The following is a 19,165-nucleotide window of genomic DNA, read 5'->3' on the forward strand; positions in this document are numbered from 1 at the left end:
CTGTTGCTAATACAACATTTCTGTATCTAGTCTATAGTGGAACGGAATATTAATAGAAAACTGAACATATGCATGTAGGCTCTTGAAAGAATATAGGATATACAAGTAATGGTGTTCAGAACGTTTTTAATCGAAGTTTGTTTGTTTGCCTCGAAGTTGCAACTTTATGTTGAATACTTTTTGGTAATTACTGTAAAGAAGTTACGTCGGTTTATCAGCGGTTACCGCTGAAGAATTGTGGTCTCTTTGCGTTTGTTGGAGTCTATATTTATTATATCATCACTGGTCATGCGTAAACAATTAAGGTAACCAAATTTGTAGGCCTTTGTTATTTGGAAACAAATTCGTATTTGCTAGAAAGTATCACGGACGACATACCCACATGAAACCAATATAAAATTCAACTTTACTCCTTGTAACACCAAAATGCAAAAAAAATCTTACACTTTTCTCTTGAAAGGTCTTCATATCATTAAATTGTATTTTTCCCCTCCGGCTGATTGTAAATATTCCGCTCATTAAACTTAGTTCAACACCATTTGTGGTAAGCGAGCCATTTCATGTATCAGTCTGCAGCTAAAAGCGCATCTGATGAGTAGCTAAGCGTTATGCTGTTGATTTAGCTCATGTAAGAGAACTGGTTCACTACAATGAAAGTGATTGTAGCTGGATATACTAAAACCGGAACCAAGACCATGTCTGCAGCTTTATCTGAGTTGGGTTACAACGTTTATGATGCTCTTGATCACTTCTGGTATCATGGCGATAAGTGGGCCAAGATACTTTCATCCAGTGGTGGAAGTATTGAAGATTTTAAAGAGATGTATCATTCAGTGGATGCAGTCACTGACTCTCCAACATGCAAGTTTTGGGAAGAGATTTTGCAAGCGTTTCCCGATGCAAAAGTAAGTTGAGTTTAAGAAGCAAAATAATTAAAGTATCGAGCCAATATCATTCATCAGTCACATAAGTTAAAATGTTTGTTCACTCTTGTACATTTAATTACTGTACTTAAAATCATACATTAGTGTTTATGCCAATGACAACCGTAAAAATCATTACATGCTAAATGAAAAATAAGATAACTTGCTCAAAACGTTCCAGTGTAAGTTGATGATTATTATCTGTCGTCATTGTTTTCAAACTGTTACTTGAAGGTTATCTTAACATTAAGAGATGAAGACAGTTGGTACAAGAGTTTGTGCAACCAGTGTGAAGTTATGAATGGCAACATTTTGTACCAAGTCATGCAAGTGTTATCACCAACTGGGTGGAAATATTTTAAGCATTTTCGTCTCGTCAGTAAGTTTTCGTCTATTCAAGTATTCCAGTTTGGCAAAAATTGCAATGTATTAAACTGGTTACGCAAGTTCGTGGTTTTAGTTGTTTCCGTATCAACCAGTTTAATCGTTTTTACAGTTATGTCGCTGTGGGGAATACGAATGAGAAATCCATTTGACTTCAAACTTTCCAACAACGACATTGTTGTAAAAAAAGGTTACAGACAACACACGCGACATTGCAGACAAGTAACTTTATCGTTCTTTTTCTTGTTTTTCTTTCTTGCATTTTGTAACACTTCATCTCAAAATTGCTGCTTTTAGAGTTGTCCTCGTGACAAACTTCTGGTCTACGATGTCCGTCAAGGATGGGCGCCTCTGTGCGAGTTTCTTAGAAAGGAAATTCCAGACAAGTCCTTCCCTCATGAAAATGTTGCTGGAAATATTATTGATAAATTAATGACAACTCATCCAGCATTTATTCGCATGCAACGAGAAATGGCTTGCACAGTGGCCATACTTTCACTGGGCCTACTATACGGATGCTACAAGCTCTACAAGTGTAACCCTGGAGCCATCCTAAACAAGTTGTGGTCAACTTTCATGTTTCGTTAGTTGAAATTGATAGTTAAATTATAATGTTTCAAGTGTTTTTGCAAAAAAATTTAATGATCAATATATCGCGAAGTACTTTTTAGGACTAAAATTTCAAGTGATTTAAACGAACTTTGGTATCAGGTTAATAAATTACCAAACCTTTAAACTTGTTAAAGAACAATTTACCAACCAATACAACATCTTAAGCTAGTTGATTGCTGTCATCAAAATTTATGCTAACCCATTGTTTTACTGTTATGCCGACGGATACATTGATATAAGCAAACCCTAAGACTCAGAGCTAGACTGAACATATATGAGCTACGTGCTGATATAGGAAATGCTTTTGATCCGTAGTTTGTTTGCTTTGAACAAATCTGCTACAATTTTGAACGCAGCTTAGCCACAAGTAACAATCAGTTCAAAATGTTTTACACTATGAGAGCACATACCAACACCGAAATCTTATTTTGCTACTTGTCCTAGGTGTATATACGTGATGCTATGCATACAATTCAATTAAGGTGTTTGGGAGTATGTATGCAAGTATTTAGCTCCCGTATGTCAACGTAGGCCTATTAAGAAAGAACTATAATTAGACATGATTCAATCGAAGACATGACAAATATACACTTGGCAAATACTTACAAATACGCAAATACACGCGCCAACACTTGGCAAATATATGAACCCAAGCCGGAGAGGATTCAATAAACCATCTGGCCAACACCAATATCCCAGCGTTGGCGAACTCAATGACCTGTCACTTACAAAGTTTTAGACTTACGTTAATGACGGCAGATTTATGTGATGGCGGTGTAGGTAGGTACAGCATTCTTTACAATACAGTTCGCGTACGAAACAAATTCTCTTTCTCAACTGTCGGTAATAATCTGCTTCCACATCCATAGCAAAGCAAAATATTCCAAAGATTGATTCACTTGTGTTGTAGAATATGTTAAGTTGGGTAAAATACACAGGTTTCATATACAGGAGGTTGCATCATTTGATGCTGATAGGAAGAAGTTCAGGATTCTTTCATGTGGAACTACGCACAAATCTTAATAAATTTTTGGTCAGAACATTCTTAATTATGACATCATGAAAAGGTGATTACGCTTCGTCGTGTTTAAACTTACCTTAGACTGAATTAGTTTAGCCTGGGTGACACCTAAGCATGACAAATATGAGCACAGTGATTTCACATTCACATTTCACGATTGCAATAATTGACAAAAAACCTCGTCAGTTTAGGCTTCACCCGCTAAGCGGCGCCTTTTTGTCAAATAAAATATTCTGTTTCCATGATTTCGTCAATGGTACATGTTGAATATTCAGTAAAACGCAGTGTTGTATTTTTAGTCTAATACAGCAGATAATAAAATGAACGTCAACAGAAATACATAAATAAGTGTTCATCACCATGGACACGTGTAACTCGCCTCCGGACGCTTGCAGAACAACTCAAGCGCACACATTTGTGGATTGGCACTCTGACATTCAGCGCACAATCGCAGAATCTTTGCCTAGCGAACATTAGGCACACAAAACTCAGTTAGCTTAAGTTATGTGCAGTTGTGGCCAGGATTGCCAGTTAATGTTTATTTATGCAACTTGATAGACTGGTCCGCAACGTACCTCAGTGTTGTGCGCCTTTATGTGAGCTCCGAGAAAGAAAATTCCAAACAAGCTCTTCCCTCACGAAAACATCCTTAACATGTTAATGGCAATTCATCCTCATATTCATCCTTGATACGCTTGCAACGAGCTTAAACGCGAACCTCTCAGTACACTTTATGACTTCTATGAGTTGTGAAAATACTTTTTGACTTCTACAAACCATTAAGTTTAATTGCTACAACATTGAAAAAACTGTAATTTGCCGTTAAATTCAGTTAATAAACTGTGTTTGTTTTATCAAGGTTCCAGTAAGCGAATAACTTTGCAATCAAAATTTGTAAATTTAATTTACCGAATAAGAGCTTATGATATTAGCCGTAGAACAATTGCTCAAACAGAACCTTCATGTAAAGTGCAGCATATACGCGATGATACAGAAATGCAAACAAATACAAGCTGGTTACGAAGGAAGAATGTAGGTTATGTCAATAAACCGGTGTTTGCGCTCGCGGCTATGGCTAATCCCGCGTTTATTAAGCTATAAACGCAAGTCAAAATCACCCTTCGGTAAACCAGTGATTATTTTTAGCGAAACTAGATTCATTTGATCCCGTGTTCAGCAGTGAAACTCTTGTTTGAGTTCATTAAGCTCTACAACAATGAAAGTCATCGTAGCTGGATTTGTAAAGACCGGAACTAAAACCATGGTCGTAGCTTTATCTGAGTTGGGCTACAATGTTTATGACTTCATGGATCACTTCTGGTATCATGGCGATAAGTGGGCCAAGATACTTTCATCCAGTGGTGGAAGTATTGAAGATTTCAAAGAGATGTATCAGTCAGTGGATGCTGTAACTGATGCCCCACCAAACTTGTTTTGGGAAGAGATTTTACAAGCGTTTCCCGATGCTAAAGTGAGTTAGGTTTTGCCGCATAAAAATGTCAATAAGACAAATTACTGTGTGACAATGTCTAGTCTCAGTGGTTCTCAACCTTCTGATCGTGGCGGACCCCTTTTGTTGCTGTCAAAGCAGTGGCGGACCCCTGAAGTTTAAGCAAACTAAGGGTTCTGAGACTGCACTTAAATGTTTCATTGCTTAGTTTTACTTAATAGTCTTGGTGCACAACTGCGCTATTCATTCAAAATAACATCAAACTATGCGGATATTTTTACTTAAAATCACTGTATCCAGCTGTCTTCTCGTATAATCCGCAATCTAGTGCATCACGATAGGCCTTCCCTGCGGGTGATAAATCTCAATAAGCTTTTGTATTGTCCCATCACAATAGACAATTAAGCAAATGTTCAAGCCTATTTCAAAAAGTACTGATAAACAGCAAAAAATTTTTAAAAACTCGTACTTTATGTTGCAAATTTCGAAGTTCTCACGGACCAACTGAAAACGTTTCGCGGACCCCCAGGGGTCCGCGGACCACCGGTTGAGAACCACTGGTCTAGTGAGTATAATCACGCTAAGAACATAATCAACATCGCCTAATGATTCGTCGAAAATAGGATTTGCAAGCCTGTGCATTCCAAGCTAGCATAAATTCGGACAACCATATAAATGCGGGTCCTTAGCTATGCAAACCACAAACACTTAATGAATTTAAACTTGTCGTCAAAACTGATGTCATCAATGTACGTGAATGTGTTTCTTTTTGTTATACAAGCTACAATAACTTGTACAAAAGACTGAACTTGAAGTTAAATGTTCAATCTAAGGCTTTTACGTCATGTGTTTAAGATCTGTATTCGAAGGTTATCCTGACATCAAGAGATGAAGATAGCTGGTACAAGAGTCTGTGCACCCAGTTTCAAGTTTTAAATAGCAATATTTTGTACCAAGTCATGCAAGTGTTATCACCAACTGGGTGGAAATATTTTAAGCATTTTCGTCTCGTCAGTAAGTTTCGTCTTACAGATTTTTTTTGAAAAAATATACCGTTGCTTGTTAAACTAGAACTAATAACATAAATCTATCACCATTAACATGCTCAACTGCTTTTACAGTCATGGCGTTGAGTGGAATACGAATGCGACATCCCTTTGACTTCTCATTTTCCAAAAATGAAATGGTTTGGAAAAAAGCCTACAGACAGCACACTCGCTATTGTAAACAAGTACGTTTTTCGAATCTTGTTTTATTTCACTATTTTGAATACTTTCGTCAAGGAGGTTATGTTTTTATGACTTTTGTTTTTCCTTTTCGTAACATAGTTCAAAATTCTGTTACTGTATTCAATTTCAATATATCTGTTCTAAATGGTTAGGCTTTGGTATAAGAAAAATTGGATTTAATTTCGGGCTGACAAAGTTAACAGGCCACGCTACAAGCAAAATGAATACAAATCTGCTCATCTTTGCAAGAGTAGCAAAACAAAAGGTTATACCTCACAAAACAACTGGAGGTAAAATGCATGATGCAAAATGATGATTGATGAAATGATAAACGATCGAATCTTGTTTGTTGTAAATTTTGCGACTATTTGAGGCTTCTTTGATCAGCAGCAACGATTGAAATCTTTCAATCAGAGGAAAATTGTAAAGCACACGACCGCGATAAAAAGAAAAGGCAAAACAGAAAATCGTCTAAACAAGTTACCGTCTTAAAACGTTCGTTTCGCTACTTTAGTATAATACAGTAGGTGGATGTATTTTCCAGTGTTTAAAGAACACAACTTGCTTTAACATTCGATTCGCGCAAGTTTGGTTAAGTAACCTGTATGTTTTTACATTTATGTGAAGTCAGCTCAAATGAAACAAAAAAGTATTCAAAAACGTCTCTTATTTGACATGCTTTTTTTCACATCGTTCTTAAATTCTCAAATGTTATAAAACGTTCTTAAAACAAACGTTTGTGCAATTACAGTATAAACTTAAGATATTAGAACATAGCCAAAAACGTTAAGTCTTCGCTGAGGAAACATATGACAACCTTTTGATTTTTGTCTGATTTTAACTCCCACTAGAATAAATAAAACGTGATTAAAATCTGTATAAAGCTTAAAGCGGTGGCAACTTGCCGTTTATGAATTATTATGTATCTAAGAATTTCGAACCTACCCACTTTTTGTGTACTCTTGCTGGCCTACGCCAATGCTAAACTTGCACAGGGCACGAGACATGATAACAGTTGAACAAATGCAATATATGGGAGAATTCAGCAGCTTTGGTGAATGTAAAAATAATTATGTAAATTTTTTCTAAACGTTTTTATTTGTAGAATTGTCCTCCTGACAAACTTCTCGTTTACGATGTCCGTCAAGGATGGGCGCCTTTGTGTGAGTTCCTAAAAGAAGAAATTCCAGACAGGCCCTTTCCTCGTGAAAATGTCGCGGGGAGTATTGTTGACAAATTGATGGCGACTCATCCTTCTGCGTTCCGAGTAAAACGGGAAATGATTTGCACGACGATAATACTTTCGCTGTTGATGTTATGGATTCTGCAGATTTTTTCAATACTTAACCTGGACCCATACTAAACAGACTTTGGTCAGCTGTTTAGTTGCATTAGCTCTATTAAGAACGTTACTGTATTTACGTAATAAAAATATCACTTACTTACATTAGTTACTTACTAACTTTGCCTTCTTACCTACCCACTTACATTTACAATACTAACATTACAGTATTTTACCTAATGTTGGTGCAAACAGAATTTTCAACCGGCTGATTGAAAGCATGTCATTTAAAATGTCTTCTAAATAATCCGCTATTTCAAGCAAACATTTTGCTTCACCATATGATCTTCACACTTCTTAATCTTACAAAGATAAATGAACCAAACAATACGACGCTTGTTTTGATTTGGTTGGCGCTTGCAGGGTTGATGACTGTGGCGGTCGTGATAATAAATTATAATAAGTTCTATAATTGGCATTTGTTAAGCGATTTGTGTGTCTCCAGTTTGATTCAGTTCTATTCAATATTTGAAGTGTATTTTTCCTAGTTTAATCCGTATTCAATCCTAGTTCCAAATCGACATGTGACGTAGTTAAGTGTGTCAAGTGGTTTTTTGAACCCGGTGCAAAATCGATTATAATTCTTTGTGAAAAAGCAGATAATGTACAACATGGACACGTGTATACGTGTCATGGTAAAATCTAGCTTGGCGCTCGCCCATTGGTCAAAATACGGGAGTATAAAAGCTAATGTTTGGTCTAAATCGCTCTCTTCGCTCTTTTCGGATTCTTCTGTTTTGTTGAATTATTCGGAATTGGAATCATTACTGAATTCGAGTTATAGCTTGTTTAAATGTGAAAAGATGGTGTAAATGTTTCTAATTTGATACAACCTATTCGGAAAATATAACAATTAGACTTTATGAAGTTGGTGTTTATTTGAAGAAACATTATAAAGACAGCCAACGCAACGGAGTCAAAGACAATTGTCTATAGGAGTCTAACAGTAAGACTAATAGTCTTGGCTTTAGGCCAACTTAAAAGCAATCACGTCGCCATCCCCACAATGACCATCATGGTCATTACATCATGTGTTGAATCAGGTGCCCACAAGATGTTTAAGAAATTGTTGCTTTGTATGTTTTGTCGGCACGACCTCGTCGTGAACGACTACTTTCGATTACTGTTGCTAATACAACATTTCTGTATCTAGTCTATAGTGGAACGGAATATTAATAGAAAACTGAACATATGCATGTAGGCTCTTGAAAGAATATAGGATATACAAGTAATGGTGTTCAGAACGTTTTTAATCGAAGTTTGTTTGTTTGCCTCGAAGTTGCAACTTTATGTTGAATACTTTTTGGTAATTACTGTAAAGAAGTTACGTCGGTTTATCAGCGGTTACCGCTGAAGAATTGTGGTCTCTTTGCGTTTGTTGGAGTCTATATTTATTATATCATCACTGGTCATGCGTAAACAATTAAGGTAACCAAATTTGTAGGCCTTTGTTATTTGGAAACAAATTCGTATTTGCTAGAAAGTATCACGGACGACATACCCACATGAAACCAATATAAAATTCAACTTTACTCCTTGTAACACCAAAATGCAAAAAAAATCTTACACTTTTCTCTTGAAAGGTCTTCATATCATTAAATTGTATTTTTCCCCTCCGGCTGATTGTAAATATTCCGCTCATTAAACTTAGTTCAACACCATTTGTGGTAAGCGAGCCATTTCATGTATCAGTCTGCAGCTAAAAGCGCATCTGATGAGTAGCTAAGCGTTATGCTGTTGATTTAGCTCATGTAAGAGAACTGGTTCACTACAATGAAAGTGATTGTAGCTGGATATACTAAAACCGGAACCAAGACCATGTCTGCAGCTTTATCTGAGTTGGGTTACAACGTTTATGATGCTCTTGATCACTTCTGGTATCATGGCGATAAGTGGGCCAAGATACTTTCATCCAGTGGTGGAAGTATTGAAGATTTTAAAGAGATGTATCATTCAGTGGATGCAGTCACTGACTCTCCAACATGCAAGTTTTGGGAAGAGATTTTGCAAGCGTTTCCCGATGCAAAAGTAAGTTGAGTTTAAGAAGCAAAATAATTAAAGTATCGAGCCAATATCATTCATCAGTCACATAAGTTAAAATGTTTGTTCACTCTTGTACAGTTATTTACTGTACTTAAAATCATACATTAGTGTTTATGCCAATGACAACCGTAAAAATCATTACATGCTAAATGAAAAATAAGATAACTTGCTCAAAACGTTCCAGTGTAAGTTGATGATTATTATCTGTCGTCATTGTTTTCAAACTGTTACTTGAAGGTTATCTTAACATTAAGAGATGAAGACAGTTGGTACAAGAGTTTGTGCAACCAGTGTGAAGTTATGAATGGCAACATTTTGTACCAAGTCATGCAAGTGTTATCACCAACTGGGTGGAAATATTTTAAGCATTTTCGTCTCGTCAGTAAGTTTTCGTCTATTCAAGTATTCCAGTTTGGCAAAAATTGCAATGTATTAAACTGGTTACGCAAGTTCGTGGTTTTAGTTGTTTCCGTATCAACCAGTTTAATCGTTTTTACAGTTATGTCGCTGTGGGGAATACGAATGAGAAATCCATTTGACTTCAAACTTTCCAACAACGACATTGTTGTAAAAAAAGGTTACAGACAACACACGCGACATTGCAGACAAGTAACTTTATCGTTCTTTTTCTTGTTTTTCTTTCTTGCATTTTGTAACACTTCATCTCAAAATTGCTGCTTTTAGAGTTGTCCTCGTGACAAACTTCTGGTCTACGATGTCCGTCAAGGATGGGCGCCTCTGTGCGAGTTTCTTAGAAAGGAAATTCCAGACAAGTCCTTCCCTCATGAAAATGTTGCTGGAAATATTATTGATAAATTAATGACAACTCATCCAGCATTTATTCGCATGCAACGAGAAATGGCTTGCACAGTGGCCATACTTTCACTGGGCCTACTATACGGATGCTACAAGCTCTACAAGTGTAACCCTGGAGCCATCCTAAACAAGTTGTGGTCAACTTTCATGTTTCGTTAGTTGAAATTGATAGTTAAATTATAATGTTTCAAGTGTTTTTGCAAAAAAATTTAATGATCAATATATCGCGAAGTACTTTTTAGGACTAAAATTTCAAGTGATTTAAACGAACTTTGGTATCAGGTTAATAAATTACCAAACCTTTAAACTTGTTAAAGAACAATTTACCAACCAATACAACATCTTAAGCTAGTTGATTGCTGTCATCAAAATTTATGCTAACCCATTGTTTTACTGTTATGCCGACGGATACATTGATATAAGCAAACCCTAAGACTCAGAGCTAGACTGAACATATATGAGCTACGTGCTGATATAGGAAATGCTTTTGATCCGTAGTTTGTTTGCTTTGAACAAATCTGCTACAATTTTGAACGCAGCTTAGCCACAAGTAACAATCAGTTCAAAATGTTTTACACTATGAGAGCACATACCAACACCGAAATCTTATTTTGCTACTTGTCCTAGGTGTATATACGTGATGCTATGCATACAATTCAATTAAGGTGTTTGGGAGTATGTATGCAAGTATTTAGCTCCCGTATGTCAACGTAGGCCTATTAAGAAAGAACTATAATTAGACATGATTCAATCGAAGACATGACAAATATACACTTGGCAAATACTTACAAATACGCAAATACACGCGCCAACACTTGGCAAATATATGAACCCAAGCCGGAGAGGATTCAATAAACCATCTGGCCAACACCAATATCCCAGCGTTGGCGAACTCAATGACCTGTCACTTACAAAGTTTTAGACTTACGTTAATGACGGCAGATTTATGTGATGGCGGTATAGGTAGGTACAGCATTCTTTACAATACAGTTCGCGTACGAAACAAATTCTCTTTCTCAACTGTCGGTAATAATCTGCTTCCACATCCATAGCAAAGCAAAATATTCCAAAGATTGATTCACTTGTGTTGTAGAATATGTTAAGTTGGGTAAAATACACAGGTTTCATATACAGGAGGTTGCATCATTTGATGCTGATAGGAAGAAGTTCAGGATTCTTTCATGTGGAACTACGCACAAATCTTAATAAATTTTTGGTCAGAACATTCTTAATTATGACATCATGAAAAGGTGATTACGCTTCGTCGTGTTTAAACTTACCTTAGACTGAATTAGTTTAGCCTGGGTGACACCTAAGCATGACAAATATGAGCACAGTGATTTCACATTCACATTTCACGATTGCAATAATTGACAAAAAACCTCGTCAGTTTAGGCTTCACCCGCTAAGCGGCGCCTTTTTGTCAAATAAAATATTCTGTTTCCATGATTTCGTCAATGGTACATGTTGAATATTCAGTAAAACGCAGTGTTGTATTTTTAGTCTAATACAGCAGATAATAAAATGAACGTCAACAGAAATACATAAATAAGTGTTCATCACCATGGACACGTGTAACTCGCCTCCGGACGCTTGCAGAACAACTCAAGCGCACACATTTGTGGATTGGCACTCTGACATTCAGCGCACAATCGCAGAATCTTTGCCTAGCGAACATTAGGCACACAAAACTCAGTTAGCTTAAGTTATGTGCAGTTGTGGCCAGGATTGCCAGTTAATGTTTATTTATGCAACTTGATAGACTGGTCCGCAACGTACCTCAGTGTTGTGCGCCTTTATGTGAGCTCCGAGAAAGAAAATTCCAAACAAGCTCTTCCCTCACGAAAACATCCTTAACATGTTAATGGCAACTCATCCTCATATTCATCCTTGATACGCTTGCAACGAGCTTAAACGCGAACCTCTCAGTACACTTTATGACTTCTATGAGTTGTGAAAATACTTTTTGACTTCTACAAACCATTAAGTTTAATTGCTACAACATTGAAAAAACTGTAATTTGCCGTTAAATTCAGTTAATAAACTGTGTTTGTTTTATCAAGGTTCCAGTAAGCGAATAACTTTGCAATCAAAATTTGTAAATTTAATTTACCGAATAAGAGCTTATGATATTAGCCGTAGAACAATTGCTCAAACAGAACCTTCATGTAAAGTGCAGCATATACGCGATGATACAGAAATGCAAACAAATACAAGCTGGTTACGAAGGAAGAATGTAGGTTATGTCAATAAACCGGTGTTTGCGCTCGCGGCTATGGCTAATCCCGCGTTTATTAAGCTATAAACGCAAGTCAAAATCACCCTTCGGTAAACCAGTGATTATTTTTAGCGAAACTAGATTCATTTGATCCCGTGTTCAGCAGTGAAACTCTTGTTTGAGTTCATTAAGCTCTACAACAATGAAAGTCATCGTAGCTGGATTTGTAAAGACCGGAACTAAAACCATGGTCGTAGCTTTATCTGAGTTGGGCTACAATGTTTATGACTTCATGGATCACTTCTGGTATCATGGCGATAAGTGGGCCAAGATACTTTCATCCAGTGGTGGAAGTATTGAAGATTTCAAAGAGATGTATCAGTCAGTGGATGCTGTAACTGATGCCCCACCAAACTTGTTTTGGGAAGAGATTTTACAAGCGTTTCCCGATGCTAAAGTGAGTTAGGTTTTGCCGCATAAAAATGTCAATAAGACAAATTACTGTGTGACAATGTCTAGTCTCAGTGGTTCTCAACCTTCTGATCGTGGCGGACCCCTTTTGTTGCTGTCAAAGCAGTGGCGGACCCCTGAAGTTTAAGCAAACTAAGGGTTCTGAGACTGCACTTAAATGTTTCATTGCTTAGTTTTACTTAATAGTCTTGGTGCACAACTGCGCTATTCATTCAAAATAACATCAAACTATGCGGATATTTTTACTTAAAATCACTGTATCCAGCTGTCTTCTCGTATAATCCGCAATCTAGTGCATCACAATAGGCCTTCCCTGCGGGTGATAAATCTCAATAAGCTTTTGTATTGTCCCATCACAATAGACAATTAAGCAAATGTTCAAGCCTATTTCAAAAAGTAATGATAAACAGCAAAAAATTTTTAAAAACTCGTACTTTATGTTGCAAATTTCGAAGTTCTCACGGACCAACTGAAAACGTTTCGCGGACCCCCAGGGGTCCGCGGACCACCGGTTGAGAACCACTGGTCTAGTGAGTATAATCACGCTAAGAACATAATCAACATCGCCTAATGATTCGTCGAAAATAGGATTTGCAAGCCTGTGCATTCCAAGCTAGCATAAATTCGGACAACCATATAAATGCGGGTCCTTAGCTATGCAAACCACAAACACTTAATGAATTTAAACTTGTCGTCAAAACTGATGTCATCAATGTACGTGAATGTGTTTCTTTTTGTTATACAAGCTACAATAACTTGTACAAAAGACTGAACTTGAAGTTAAATGTTCAATCTAAGGCTTTTACGTCATGTGTTTAAGATCTGTATTCGAAGGTTATCCTGACATCAAGAGATGAAGATAGCTGGTACAAGAGTCTGTGCACCCAGTTTCAAGTTTTAAATAGCAATATTTTGTACCAAGTCATGCAAGTGTTATCACCAACTGGGTGGAAATATTTTAAGCATTTTCGTCTCGTCAGTAAGTTTCGTCTTACAGATTTTTTTTGAAAAAATATACCGTTGCTTGTTAAACTAGAACTAATAACATAAATCTATCACCATTAACATGCTCAACTGCTTTTACAGTCATGGCGTTGAGTGGAATACGAATGCGACATCCCTTTGACTTCTCATTTTCCAAAAATGAAATGGTTTGGAAAAAAGCCTACAGACAGCACACTCGCTATTGTAAACAAGTACGTTTTTCGAATCTTGTTTTATTTCACTATTTTGAATACTTTCGTCAAGGAGGTTATGTTTTTATGACTTTTGTTTTTCCTTTTCGTAACATAGTTCAAAATTCTGTTACTGTATTCAATTTCAATATATCTGTTCTAAATGGTTAGGCTTTGGTATAAGAAAAATTGGATTTAATTTCGGGCTGACAAAGTTAACAGGCCACGCTACAAGCAAAATGAATACAAATCTGCTCATCTTTGCAAGAGTAGCAAAACAAAAGGTTATACCTCACAAAACAACTGGAGGTAAAATGCATGATGCAAAATGATGATTGATGAAATGATAAACGATCGAATCTTGTTTGTTGTAAATTTTGCGACTATTTGAGGCTTCTTTGATCAGCAGCAACGATTGAAATCTTTCAATCAGAGGAAAATTGTAAAGCACACGACCGCGATAAAAAGAAAAGGCAAAACAGAAAATCGTCTAAACAAGTTACCGTCTTAAAACGTTCGTTTCGCTACTTTAGTATAATACAGTAGGTGGATGTATTTTCCAGTGTTTAAAGAACACAACTTGCTTTAACATTCGATTCGCGCAAGTTTGGTTAAGTAACCTGTATGTTTTTACATTTATGTGAAGTCAGCTCAAATGAAACAAAAAAGTATTCAAAAACGTCTCTTATTTGACATGCTTTTTTTCACATCGTTCTTAAATTCTCAAATGTTATAAAACGTTCTTAAAACAAACGTTTGTGCAATTACAGTATAAACTTAAGATATTAGAACATAGCCAAAAACGTTAAGTCTTCGCTGAGGAAACATATGACAACCTTTTGATTTTTGTCTGATTTTAACTCCCACTAGAATAAATAAAACGTGATTAAAATCTGTATAAAGCTTAAAGCGGTGGCAACTTGCCGTTTATGAATTATTATGTATCTAAGAATTTCGAACCTACCCACTTTTTGTGTACTCTTGCTGGCCTACGCCAATGCTAAACTTGCACAGGGCACGAGACATGATAACAGTTGAACAAATGCAATATATGGGAGAATTCAGCAGCTTTGGTGAATGTAAAAATAATTATGTAAATTTTTTCTAAACGTTTTTATTTGTAGAATTGTCCTCCTGACAAACTTCTCGTTTACGATGTCCGTCAAGGATGGGCGCCTTTGTGTGAGTTCCTAAAAGAAGAAATTCCAGACAGGCCCTTTCCTCGTGAAAATGTCGCGGGGAGTATTGTTGACAAATTGATGGCGACTCATCCTTCTGCGTTCCGAGTAAAACGGGAAATGATTTGCACGACGATAATACTTTCGCTGTTGATGTTATGGATTCTGCAGATTTTTTCAATACTTAACCTGGACCCATACTAAACAGACTTTGGTCAGCTGTTTAGTTGCATTAGCTCTATTAAGAACGTTACTGTATTTACGTAATAAAAATATCACTTACTTACATTAGTTACTTACTAACTTTGCCTTCTTACCTACCCACTTACATTTACAATACTAACATTACAGTATTTTACCTAATGTTGGTGCAAACAGAATTTTCAACCGGCTGATTGAAAGCATGTCATTTAAAATGTCTTCTAAATAATCCGCTATTTCAAGCAAACATTTTGCTTCACCATATGATCTTCACACTTCTTAATCTTACAAAGATAAATGAACCAAACAATACGACGCTTGTTTTGATTTGGTTGGCGCTTGCAGGGTTGATGACTGTGGCGGTCGTGATAATAAATTATAATAAGTTCTATAATTGGCATTTGTTAAGCGATTTGTGTGTCTCCAGTTTGATTCAGTTCTATTCAATATTTGAAGTGTATTTTTCCTAGTTTAATCCGTATTCAATCCTAGTTCCAAATCGACATGTGACGTAGTTAAGTGTGTCAAGTGGTTTTTTGAACCCGGTGCAAAATCGATTATAATTCTTTGTGAAAAAGCAGATAATGTACAACATGGACACGTGTATACGTGTCATGGTAAAATCTAGCTTGGCGCTCGCCCATTGGTCAAAATACGGGAGTATAAAAGCTAATGTTTGGTCTAAATCGCTCTCTTCGCTCTTTTCGGATTCTTCTGTTTTGTTGAATTATTCGGAATTGGAATCATTACTGAATTCGAGTTATAGCTTGTTTAAATGTGAAAAGATGGTGTAAATGTTTCTAATTTGATACAACCTATTCGGAAAATATAACAATTAGACTTTATGAAGTTGGTGTTTATTTGAAGAAACATTATAAAGACAGCCAACGCAACGGAGTCAAAGACAATTGTCTATAGGAGTCTAACAGTAAGACTAATAGTCTTGGCTTTAGGCCAACTTAAAAGCAATCACGTCGCCATCCCCACAATGACCATCATGGTCATTACATCATGTGTTGAATCAGGTGCCCACAAGATGTTTAAGAAATTGTTGCTTTGTATGTTTTGTCGGCACGACCTCGTCGTGAACGACTACTTTCGATTACTGTTGCTAATACAACATTTCTGTATCTAGTCTATAGTGGAACGGAATATTAATAGAAAACTGAACATATGCATGTAGGCTCTTGAAAGAATATAGGATATACAAGTAATGGTGTTCAGAACGTTTTTAATCGAAGTTTGTTTGTTTGCCTCGAAGTTGCAACTTTATGTTGAATACTTTTTGGTAATTACTGTAAAGAAGTTACGTCGGTTTATCAGCGGTTACCGCTGAAGAATTGTGGTCTCTTTGCGTTTGTTGGAGTCTATATTTATTATATCATCACTGGTCATGCGTAAACAATTAAGGTAACCAAATTTGTAGGCCTTTGTTATTTGGAAACAAATTCGTATTTGCTAGAAAGTATCACGGACGACATACCCACATGAAACCAATATAAAATTCAACTTTACTCCTTGTAACACCAAAATGCAAAAAAAATCTTACACTTTTCTCTTGAAAGGTCTTCATATCATTAAATTGTATTTTTCCCCTCCGGCTGATTGTAAATATTCCGCTCATTAAACTTAGTTCAACACCATTTGTGGTAAGCGAGCCATTTCATGTATCAGTCTGCAGCTAAAAGCGCATCTGATGAGTAGCTAAGCGTTATGCTGTTGATTTAGCTCATGTAAGAGAACTGGTTCACTACAATGAAAGTGATTGTAGCTGGATATACTAAAACCGGAACCAAGACCATGTCTGCAGCTTTATCTGAGTTGGGTTACAACGTTTATGATGCTCTTGATCACTTCTGGTATCATGGCGATAAGTGGGCCAAGATACTTTCATCCAGTGGTGGAAGTATTGAAGATTTTAAAGAGATGTATCATTCAGTGGATGCAGTCACTGACTCTCCAACATGCAAGTTTTGGGAAGAGATTTTGCAAGCGTTTCCCGATGCAAAAGTAAGTTGAGTTTAAGAAGCAAAATAATTAAAGTATCGAGCCAATATCATTCATCAGTCACATAAGTTAAAATGTTTGTTCACTCTTGTACAGTTATTTACTGTACTTAAAATCATACATTAGTGTTTATGCCAATGACAACCGTAAAAATCATTACATGCTAAATGAAAAATAAGATAACTTGCTCAAAACGTTCCAGTGTAAGTTGATGATTATTATCTGTCGTCATTGTTTTCAAACTGTTACTTGAAGGTTATCTTAACATTAAGAGATGAAGACAGTTGGTACAAGAGTTTGTGCAACCAGTGTGAAGTTATGAATGGCAACATTTTGTACCAAGTCATGCAAGTGTTATCACCAACTGGGTGGAAATATTTTAAGCATTTTCGTCTCGTCAGTAAGTTTTCGTCTATTCAAGTATTCCAGTTTGGCAAAAATTGCAATGTATTAAACTGGTTACGCAAGTTCGTGGTTTTAGTTGTTTCCGTATCAACCAGTTTAATCGTTTTTACAGTTATGTCGCTGTGGGGAATACGAATGAGAAATCCATTTGACTTCAAACTTTCCAACAACGACATTGTTGTAAAAAAAGGTTACAGACAACACACGCGACATTGCAGACAAGTAACTTTATCGTTCTTTTTCTTGTTTTTCTTTCTTGCATTTTGTAACACTTCATCTCAAAATTGCTGCTTTTAGAGTTGTCCTCGTGACAAACTTCTGGTCTACGATGTCCGTCAAGGATGGGCGCCTCTGTGCGAGTTTCTTAGAAAGGAAATTCCAGACAAGTCCTTCCCTCATGAAAATGTTGCTGGAAATATTATTGATAAATTAATGACAACTCATCCAGCATTTATTCGCATGCAACGAGAAATGGCTTGCACAGTGGCCATACTTTCACTGGGCCTACTATACGGATGCTACAAGCTCTACAAGTGTAACCCTGGAGCCATCCTAAACAAGTTGTGGTCAACTTTCATGTTTCGTTAGTTGAAATTGATAGTTAAATTATAATGTTTCAAGTGTTTTTGCAAAAAAATTTAATGATCAATATATCGCGAAGTACTTTTTAGGACTAAAATTTCAAGTGATTTAAACGAACTTTGGTATCAGGTTAATAAATTACCAAACCTTTAAACTTGTTAAAGAACAATTTACCAACCAATACAACATCTTAAGCTAGTTGATTGCTGTCATCAAAATTTATGCTAACCCATTGTTTTACTGTTATGCCGACGGATACATTGATATAAGCAAACCCTAAGACTCAGAGCTAGACTGAACATATATGAGCTACGTGCTGATATAGGAAATGCTTTTGATCCGTAGTTTGTTTGCTTTGAACAAATCTGCTACAATTTTGAACGCAGCTTAGCCACAAGTAACAATCAGTTCAAAATGTTTTACACTATGAGAGCACATACCAACACCGAAATCTTATTTTGCTACTTGTCCTAGGTGTATATACGTGATGCTATGCATACAATTCAATTAAGGTGTTTGGGAGTATGTATGCAAGTATTTAGCTCCCGTATGTCAACGTAGGCCTATTAAGAAAGAACTATAATTAGACATGATTCAATCGAAGACATGACAAATATACACTTGGCAAATACTTACAAATACGCAAATACACGCGCCAACACTTGGCAAATATATGAACCCAAGCCGGAGAGGATTCAATAAACCATCTGGCCAACACCAATATCCCAGCGTTGGCGAACTCAATGACCTGTCACTTACAAAGTTTTAGACTTACGTTAATGACGGCAGATTTATGTGATGGCGGTATAGGTAGGTACAGCATTCTTTACAATACAGTTCGCGTACGAAACAAATTCTCTTTCTCAACTGTCGGTAATAATCTGCTTCCACATCCATAGCAAAGCAAAATATTCCAAAGATTGATTCACTTGTGTTGTAGAATATGTTAAGTTGGGTAAAATACACAGGTTTCATATACAGGAGGTTGCATCATTTGATGCTGATAGGAAGAAGTTCAGGATTCTTTCATGTGGAACTACGCACAAATCTTAATAAATTTTTGGTCAGAACATTCTTAATTATGACATCATGAAAAGGTGATTACGCT

The 19,165-nt window shown here is 36.4% G+C and overlaps 5 protein-coding genes across 5 annotated transcripts; all 5 read left to right on the forward strand.

Annotated features, from left to right (window-relative positions):
• Positions 1–532: 532 nt before the first annotated feature.
• On the forward strand, positions 533–2,087 carry LOC143447241 (uncharacterized). Its single transcript, XM_076947246.1, has 4 exons — positions 533–905; positions 1,158–1,302; positions 1,420–1,529; positions 1,605–2,087. The coding sequence occupies exons 1-4, from the start codon at positions 651–653 to the stop codon at positions 1,893–1,895; spliced, it is 801 nt and encodes a 266-aa protein (XP_076803361.1). The 5' UTR covers positions 533–650; the 3' UTR covers positions 1,896–2,087.
• A 1,961-nt stretch (positions 2,088–4,048) lies between these two features.
• LOC143447242 (uncharacterized) lies at positions 4,049–7,818 on the forward strand. The gene is made up of 4 exons (XM_076947247.1): positions 4,049–4,411; positions 5,260–5,404; positions 5,512–5,621; positions 6,725–7,818. Exons 1-4 carry the CDS (start codon positions 4,157–4,159, stop codon positions 6,980–6,982), a joined length of 768 nt encoding a protein of 255 aa, XP_076803362.1. The 5' UTR covers positions 4,049–4,156; the 3' UTR covers positions 6,983–7,818.
• A 798-nt stretch (positions 7,819–8,616) lies between these two features.
• LOC143447243 (uncharacterized) lies at positions 8,617–10,171 on the forward strand. The gene is made up of 4 exons (XM_076947249.1): positions 8,617–8,989; positions 9,242–9,386; positions 9,504–9,613; positions 9,689–10,171. Exons 1-4 carry the CDS (start codon positions 8,735–8,737, stop codon positions 9,977–9,979), a joined length of 801 nt encoding a protein of 266 aa, XP_076803364.1. The 5' UTR covers positions 8,617–8,734; the 3' UTR covers positions 9,980–10,171.
• Positions 10,172–12,132: 1,961 nt separating this feature from the next.
• On the forward strand, positions 12,133–15,902 carry LOC143447244 (uncharacterized). The gene is made up of 4 exons (XM_076947250.1): positions 12,133–12,495; positions 13,344–13,488; positions 13,596–13,705; positions 14,809–15,902. Exons 1-4 carry the CDS (start codon positions 12,241–12,243, stop codon positions 15,064–15,066), a joined length of 768 nt encoding a protein of 255 aa, XP_076803365.1. The 5' UTR covers positions 12,133–12,240; the 3' UTR covers positions 15,067–15,902.
• Positions 15,903–16,700: 798 nt separating this feature from the next.
• Positions 16,701–18,255, forward strand: LOC143446923 (uncharacterized). Its single transcript, XM_076946789.1, has 4 exons — positions 16,701–17,073; positions 17,326–17,470; positions 17,588–17,697; positions 17,773–18,255. Exons 1-4 carry the CDS (start codon positions 16,819–16,821, stop codon positions 18,061–18,063), a joined length of 801 nt encoding a protein of 266 aa, XP_076802904.1. The 5' UTR covers positions 16,701–16,818; the 3' UTR covers positions 18,064–18,255.
• Positions 18,256–19,165: the final 910 nt, after the last annotated feature.

Source organism: Clavelina lepadiformis, chromosome 2, assembly GCF_947623445.1.
Source record: "Clavelina lepadiformis chromosome 2, kaClaLepa1.1, whole genome shotgun sequence".
Classification (NCBI taxonomy): domain Eukaryota; kingdom Metazoa; phylum Chordata; class Ascidiacea; order Aplousobranchia; family Clavelinidae; genus Clavelina; species Clavelina lepadiformis.

Coding starts and splice junctions, on each gene's coding strand:
- LOC143447244 (XM_076947250.1), top strand. CDS start 12,241: ATGAAAGTCATCGTAGCTGGATTTGTAAAGACCGGAACTAAAACCATG. Junction 12,496..13,343: donor AAGCGTTTCCCGATGCTAAA/GTGAGTTAGGTT, acceptor CTGTATTCGAAG/GTTATCCTGACATCAAGAGA. Junction 13,489..13,595: donor TAAGCATTTTCGTCTCGTCA/GTAAGTTTCGTC, acceptor CTGCTTTTACAG/TCATGGCGTTGAGTGGAATA.
- LOC143447241 (XM_076947246.1), top strand. CDS start 651: ATGAAAGTGATTGTAGCTGGATATACTAAAACCGGAACCAAGACCATG. Junction 1,303..1,419: donor TAAGCATTTTCGTCTCGTCA/GTAAGTTTTCGT, acceptor TCGTTTTTACAG/TTATGTCGCTGTGGGGAATA. Junction 1,530..1,604: donor ACACGCGACATTGCAGACAA/GTAACTTTATCG, acceptor TGCTGCTTTTAG/AGTTGTCCTCGTGACAAACT.
- LOC143447242 (XM_076947247.1), top strand. CDS start 4,157: ATGAAAGTCATCGTAGCTGGATTTGTAAAGACCGGAACTAAAACCATG. Junction 4,412..5,259: donor AAGCGTTTCCCGATGCTAAA/GTGAGTTAGGTT, acceptor CTGTATTCGAAG/GTTATCCTGACATCAAGAGA. Junction 5,405..5,511: donor TAAGCATTTTCGTCTCGTCA/GTAAGTTTCGTC, acceptor CTGCTTTTACAG/TCATGGCGTTGAGTGGAATA.
- LOC143446923 (XM_076946789.1), top strand. CDS start 16,819: ATGAAAGTGATTGTAGCTGGATATACTAAAACCGGAACCAAGACCATG. Junction 17,074..17,325: donor AAGCGTTTCCCGATGCAAAA/GTAAGTTGAGTT, acceptor TGTTACTTGAAG/GTTATCTTAACATTAAGAGA. Junction 17,698..17,772: donor ACACGCGACATTGCAGACAA/GTAACTTTATCG, acceptor TGCTGCTTTTAG/AGTTGTCCTCGTGACAAACT.
- LOC143447243 (XM_076947249.1), top strand. CDS start 8,735: ATGAAAGTGATTGTAGCTGGATATACTAAAACCGGAACCAAGACCATG. Junction 9,387..9,503: donor TAAGCATTTTCGTCTCGTCA/GTAAGTTTTCGT, acceptor TCGTTTTTACAG/TTATGTCGCTGTGGGGAATA. Junction 9,614..9,688: donor ACACGCGACATTGCAGACAA/GTAACTTTATCG, acceptor TGCTGCTTTTAG/AGTTGTCCTCGTGACAAACT.